The following is a 7,500-nucleotide window of genomic DNA, read 5'->3' as shown; positions in this document are numbered from 1 at the left end:
GCCTCCTTCGTCACATAAACAGTTTGTAAATTTTTCCTGAATCATCTGTATGTTTTTCTGCACTTTACGCACTAATGTACTAGTTTCTGATATCTTCCACTACGACAAATAGTCTTAGTATAACCCAGTGGTTTGTTGTTCGGATTTCTTTGTCTTGCTTTTGTACACCTTTAAAGTGGAGCAATGTACGAAGCATACAAAGTTATACAGAGTACAGAAAATTTTCGACAGACGTCTTTCAGAGCAAGGAGATTCCAGATGCACGAGATGAGCAGTAGGAGTAATTGTATTACATGATGGCACAAATACCTACGCTCGGAAGGCTTGATAAATGTTGTTAAGTTAGAGACAATAGCAGGAGATCTGATGGTGCAGAGGGGAAGCAGCCTCGGACTTGTTAGGTTTGAGAGAAGATGATCAGGGGAAGAGGCAGACACATGGTGTTCTCCAAGGAGGAGATTAATTCCCTTCGACTTGTGTCGCAGGTCCAATTTGGCACCAGAAAATTATAGATTTGTCAGTCATGGTAAATCTTGTTGAACAAACCAAAGGGAAACGAATATACTGATCAAGAAATTGTGTAAGTAATGTTTTGTCAAATATTGTGTGTGAGGTGAAGAGAGTGCGAGAATTAATGTTGGCAACCAATATGTAAAGACTGTAGCACTTTGGGCCAGTGAGGGGCAGGTGATAGGGTCGACGTTACAATCTCTCCCGATACCCAGACGCTGTGTTGTTGCCCAACACGTATTGCCTTCTTTCTCATAAGAAACGATAACGATACAGATCCGCATTGGAGGTGTATACCCAGGTGACCTCGCCTTGAGAAACATCAAGTGGAACAACTTGAAGATGAAGGGCTGAAGGACATACACAAGAATCCTAACAAATAGAATGCACACCATCACCAAGACTTGTAGGACATGAAATGCATCCCTGACAAAGAAAAAAGATCGTCAGATAAACCTCCAGTGGTGGAACATCAATCCATCCCTGAAGTGGTTAGCGCTACTGACCATGAATCAGCAAGGGCCAACATAGAGTCGTCGGGTCCGCATGAATTCGAATCCTCGGTATGGCAGTTGTCCAACACTCAACCAAGTTGTTCATTCTCCCATCGATGAGTGAGTACCTGGATTAGGCGGGAGTGTGTGTGTGTGTGTGTGTGTGTGTGTGTGTGTGTGTGTGTGTGTGTACATGCATACATAGGTGTAAAAACACGGCGAATACGGGATAAAAGACGAGGCAACACGAGTGTAAAACTCTCTCCCACGTAACACACAAACAACGGGTAATCCCACAAACAAATAGTACTCACAAGCGGGATATCTGCAGTTCTATATCCTGGGGTAGATGGGTCAATCCACGACCCTCGCAGCTGATGCTTATATCCTTACACTCACAGCTGGGAGCCGACGCCGAACAGATGAAGGCTGCAGTAAAGAGGATCTGTCAGTATAACTATACCAACTGTACAGGTGCACATGTACACAACATGCAGACGAACATGCAATGCAAACTATTCAAGACGAACAACAATTTCAAATCAAGGCCCTTGAACTCCTACATATTCTCTCACCACATATCCACTGGCTATTCCAGCCTTCTTTCCTCTACAGTCCAATATGAGATTTATTTCATATCATTCAAGGTCCAGTCTTAACGTCTGTGTTACATATAATCAGCCTGGCCTTTAAATGTACTAAATGATATCCATAACTGGGTTTCCCTCTTGTTTGTGCGTTTAAAGTATTTCTCATTTTTAAAATCAATCTACACCATAAGGATCGATTATGCTCTACCCGGGATGATCCTGGCGGAGTCGAGTCATTTTCTGTTCCTCTACTGAACGATCTGGAACAGATAATCAAACAGCCGACACCAGTTCCGGCCGCCATGATCTCTCCTCCAACACACTCGACCTCTCGTTTCTTCCACCTTAGAATCCTCCAACCACAAACTCATTTCTATCTTTCATAACTTGGCGGGCCCATCGTCTACCCACTCCCTTCGAAACGTTAGCTTTGGCACCTCGGAGGAGCTCAATGGTCATCCTTGTCCGGCTCTTTTCTGGACTTTCTCTGGTGAGGATGTCCAGTGTTGTGCTGAACGTATAAAGAGAGGGTTCGTCTATACTGAGTCCTACATCCTAGCTATAACTAATTCTTTCTCTCCGCCCAGGTCATTGATCTTTTTTTTTTTTCATGTGTCTGTCGCATCAGAGGTAAAGTGTACCGGGCCATGAAACTCTTCCCTTCCCCTGATCTTCATTCTGTTTTCATTTTCGGTCGGGATCACTGCAAAGATGGTCTTCGTGGTTAGGTCTACCGTTAAGAAAAAGAGTGTTATTCTGACTTCCTTTTTTTTTTCTATTGACAAATCTTCCCGTTCCTTAACCAAAAATATATCCAAGAATTTCTGTACTTCAACTTATCTTCACTCTTCGTCCTGATCGATGCATAGATTTCTCTCCAACCGATTAAGCTGTTATTTTTGGCACCTTAATTTCTTATAATTCGACTATGGACGGTTCTGCATCTAATCCTCTGTCCTTGTCTCCTCCAACTGAATCCATGCCATCTCCTATAACCTCCTCACCTCAATATACTCTGAGTTCCCTTCCAGCTCCAAGTGTTCAAGACGCATAGCCTAGATGGTACACCTCCTCAAACTCCATAGGACTGTCTCTGAGCTCTGATGTTTGTTCACTGTTTTCACCTGTATCTAAAAACCCAAACACTCTGTCTCTCTCGGAAGCACGCCTTGGTGCAGCCCATCTCTAGGAAAAAAAGATCTTTCCAACCCCTCCACCTAGCGCCCTATTACTCAAGCTTCAGCTATCTCCAAAGTCCTTGAACCCTTCCAAAACTCTTACTTTCTCAGATACTTAGAAAAATCCCACTCACGTCTTTCATATGATCGTGTGGATTCCACATTGCAAGGTGTACTGGAGATCTTCTCTCCTACGTGACTCATCTCTGGTCCTCCTTCTTAAGGGATATTGGGGAAACTTTTGTCGTAGCCCTTGGCATCACTAAGGCATCTGACAGGGTGTGGTATAAGTCTTTGCTTTCTAAATTTCCTTCCTTTGGTTTTTCTGCTTCTCTTTGTTGCCTAATACATAGATTCTCTCTGGCCGTTCTATCGTAGTAGTCGCTGACGAAGAGACAGTCCCCCTTCCTCTCTCAGTATGAGTGGCGTTCCTAAGGTTTCTGTCCTATAACCTACCCTCTCTCCTCTTGCAATAAATGATCATCTCTCTTCTACTTCCGACACTGTTCGCACTTAAGATGACTCCACTTTACGTACCTCACCTCACTTCCCTCCTGTCATTCGTCTAGTGATCGCTATCTGTCTTGTTCTAAATATATATCCACTGTCACTTCAAACTTATCATGCAGCACCTCGAAATCAGGAGGTAATTATTTCGCTGAATCTGATAATGGTAGATATCTGCTTTTCTCTTATATTCTTATCTACCACGCGTTTCATTATGTTCAAATTCGAAACAGCACTGTTCAGCATTGTAACGACATCGGTATATTAGGTATAACAATATCTTCCACTCTACTGCGTAAACCCCAAATGTTCAACATCACAAAGTGGGCTCACCAAAAGCTGTGTGTTTTTGAAAAGCTGTCGTTCGTATTTATAGTGTGAGCAACTCAGGAGCCTTAATTAGCCAGGACAAGGGACTATATGTGGAGCTTAATTAGCCAGGACAAGGGACTATATGTGGAGCTTAATCCGACTAAATTGCCTTCCTTGGAACCTGTTATGGGGAGTCCTATTACAGTAAGAGGACTATGGATAACTAGAAGGCACTTAGAAGTACTCTGGGTAACCAGAATAGCCCCAGTAAACCACTGCTGGATACACAAGAAGCGCAAACAAAACCTGGGAGCACAATGATGAGGCAGATGATCAGGTGGCGTGGGCACGGTCAAGAATTTGGACTACAGAACCAAAACAGCATTTGGACAGCTGCAGCCAATGTGTCAACAATGAGAAGAAAAGAGGAAAAACTGATTAGAAATTAAGAAACATGAAGACTTAGACATCCTGGAACCTTGAAAGACGTGGACTAAGACTGTAATGTCTTACACAAAATCCCTGATTTTGGTCAACATGGAGTTGGTCTCATGTTGACACTAAAGTTACCTGCAAGAACTGATGATGCAAACTACAGAAGTGAGCGAGTAATGACCATATCAAGAAGTTTAAGTTCTGCAACATTGAGCCTTACCAAGTATAACCTTAACCCCCCCTCCCCTCCCCCCCCACCTGACCCCTCTACACACACACACACACACACACACACACACACACACACACAGAGCAAGAAAAATCTACAAGTGAATCAGAAAACCTCCATAATACTCTCCAAGAAATCTTTGATACCGTAAAGTATCGGAAAAATATTGTGACAAGAGATATTGGTCATACAAAGTGTGATTGAAACAATAAGTGTCGGAAACAAAGATGATTTCTAGAATAATTAACCTGCTGATGGAAAATATGATCTGTTGGGTGTGAGACAAAGCGAAAATACTGGTGAATACTGGATGAAGTAATCTAAGAAAGTTCCGAAATGGAATGAGATATCATGGAGATGAAAAACAGAAGAGCATCAGATGATGATGAAATCTCATAATCATAATTAAGACAAAAACAAAAAAACATATATACAACACAACATGGAAACAGGAAGAGAGACCATCACAGTGGTCAAAAATTAATACTTGTCCAATCTATAAGAAAAGAGGAAACCACAATTGCCAATATTGAATCATCAGTCAGCCCATTTTTGAAAGATGTGTGGGCGAATGATAGATCACAGATTAAGCACAAAGGCAGAAGATAAAGCTAGGATATTGGAAACATGATTTTCAATCCAATAGAGAAACTAACGATTTCCTTTTTATCCTTAAGATTATATTGGAGAAATGGATGAAGATGATGTGTCTTGTATCTCTAGATTTAGGATAAGACTTTCGACAGAATTAATGGAAGCGAACTTTTTGGGATAATATAAGAAGTATCATTCTGAAATAGATGAAAAATGAAGAAGAGTGATGAAAAGTCTATACCATCATCCCGAATGTAGAGTCAAGAACAGGGATACTGGCGGTGTAAAAACCGAAGTCAGACAAGAAGGAGAACTGATCCCTCTTGTATAAATCATACCATGAATAAATCTCCAAGAGAAAGACGCACAACACTGGCATGTGCTGATGACGGATCTATTGTAGATGTGAACGAGACAGACTTACCAAATGCAGTGGTTAGGTTAGGTCTCTGTGAACACAAATGGTATGAAGATCAGTGATAGATAAAATCACGCAATGCAGTGGTTAGGTTAGGTCTCCGTGAACACAAATGGTATGAAGATCAGTGATGGATAAACTGACGCAATGCAGTGGTTAGGTTAGGTCTCTGTGAACACAAATGGTATGAAGGTCAGTGATGGATAAACTCACGCAATGCAGTGGTTAGGTAGGTCTCTGTGAACACAAATGGTATGAAGATCAGTGATGGATAAACTCACGCAATGCAGTGAGTGTGTCGTCAGAATCTTTGTACAGAATCTTTATGAAGATGAGTGAAAGTAAAAGGCAAGTGATGAAGATGACTAGAAACAGTGGAAGAGGACGACATGTGCAAAGTCCACCAGCTTCTACAAGTGAGTCACTCTAGCTTCCACAACTACCCTCTACTGGTGATGCTCTGCCGGGTATAGATATACAGAATAGAATTGGCAAATACAAAGCCTACTTAAGTATGTTAAACACTATAGTGAAAAATATAGATATAGCATAGCAATATAGAACAATGTTATATCCCAAGACACACTTTGCAATGTGGATAAGCTGTATGGTCGTTCATAAGTAATGACAAGTTCACAGATCAACCAAATGAGGGAAATGAAGCTGATCAGAAATGCTACAAGAATGGATGAGGTGGTAAAGATAACCAAGATAAGAGATAATGTGAATGTTATGTCTGTATCAGAAAAAATTGATAAGAGAAAACTAAGTTGGTAGGGCCATGTACAAAGAACTGGAGACATGAGGTGTGCCACGAGATATTTCATCTGGAACCCTGAAAGAAGACGTTCAGCAAGACATCATAGGATATGATGGATTGAGAGCATTAAGACCTCAATACAAAGAGAACGGAGTACACTGAAGGAGATTGTAGAAAGCAGTGTAAGGGTAGAGGAGGGAGGAGAGAAAACTGACTGGGTTGTCGTCAACTGCGATTTGAAGATTACTTTGCGTTTGGTGAGAGAAACGTTAGAATAGGGAGTGCTGTTCCTATTAACTGGAGTGCTTCTTCCTCCAGCTGTCTTTCGACCCGAGTAGAATCAAAACCCTTGTGATTCATTAATTCTCTTGGCGTCATTTCTCTTCAGCCGTCTCTTTCTGTTCTCCGCGATGTCGCTATTCTCTCTCTCTCAGTTCTACAGGTACTATTTTCGCCACTTTTTGTGGGCTGTTTGTATGTGTCTCAGCCACGACGTCATGGACACGACTTGCTGTGAGGTGAGAGACCACTCAAGACTTAACCATCATGATGCCACTTCCTTTCCTTCAAACATATATGGTTTGCAAGAGTCTTCTTTCATACGTCTTTCCTTCTCCTGCTATCATCTTTCTACCTTTGGGAATCAGGTCTACAAACACCATTGGAGCCCACATTTTCTCTCCATTCCTTTTGATAAAACATACAAGCATATGCACTTTATTCGTATGTATATATATATATATATATATATATATATATATATATATATATATATATATATATATATATATATATATATATATATATATATATATATATATATATATATATATATGTATATATATATATATATATATATATATATATATATATATATATATATATATATATATATATATATATATATATATATATATATATATATATATATATATATATATATATGTTAGAAGCAGTGAAAAGTTTTTATCGAGGATGTAAGGCATGTGTACGTGTAGGAAGAGAGGAAAGTGATTGGTTCTCAGTGAATGTAGGTTTGCGGCAGGGGTGTGTGATGTCTCCATGGTTGTTTAATTTGTTTATGGACGGGGTTGTTAGGGAGGTAAATGCAAGAGTCTTGGAAAGAGGGGCAAGTATGAAGTCTGTTGGGGATGAGAGAGCTTGGGAAGTGAGTCAGTTGTTGTTCGCTGATGATACAGCGCTGGTGGCGGATTCATGTGAGAAACTGCAGAAGCTGGTGACGGAGTTTGGTAAAGTGTGTGGAAGAAGAAAGTTAAGAGTAAATGTGAATAAGAGCAAGGTTATTAGGTACAGTAGGGTTGAGGGTCAAGTCAATTGGGAGGTGAGTTTGAATGGAGAAAAACTGAAGGAAGTGAAGTGTTTTAGATATCTGGGAGTGGATCTGTCAGCGGATGGAACCATGGAAGCGGAAGTGGATCATAGGGTGGGGGAGGGGGCGAAAATTTTGGGAGC

The 7,500-nt window shown here is 40.8% G+C and overlaps 1 protein-coding gene across 1 annotated transcript in view; it reads right to left on the bottom strand.

Annotated features, from left to right (window-relative positions):
- Positions 1-7,500, bottom strand: part of LOC139765732 (uncharacterized) — a 556,217-nt gene that overhangs the window by 234,902 nt on the left and 313,815 nt on the right. The window contains exon 22 of the mRNA XM_071693548.1: positions 1,319-1,433. Within this exon, the coding sequence (XP_071549649.1) occupies positions 1,319-1,433 (115 nt within the window). The remainder of the gene's footprint in view (positions 1-1,318; positions 1,434-7,500) is intronic.

The sequence above is a fragment of the Panulirus ornatus genome, chromosome 55 (assembly GCF_036320965.1).
Source record: "Panulirus ornatus isolate Po-2019 chromosome 55, ASM3632096v1, whole genome shotgun sequence".
NCBI lineage: Eukaryota > Metazoa > Arthropoda > Malacostraca > Decapoda > Palinuridae > Panulirus > Panulirus ornatus.
Note: the sequence above shows the minus strand (reverse complement) of the source record. Positions and strands in the feature narration are given on the sequence as shown.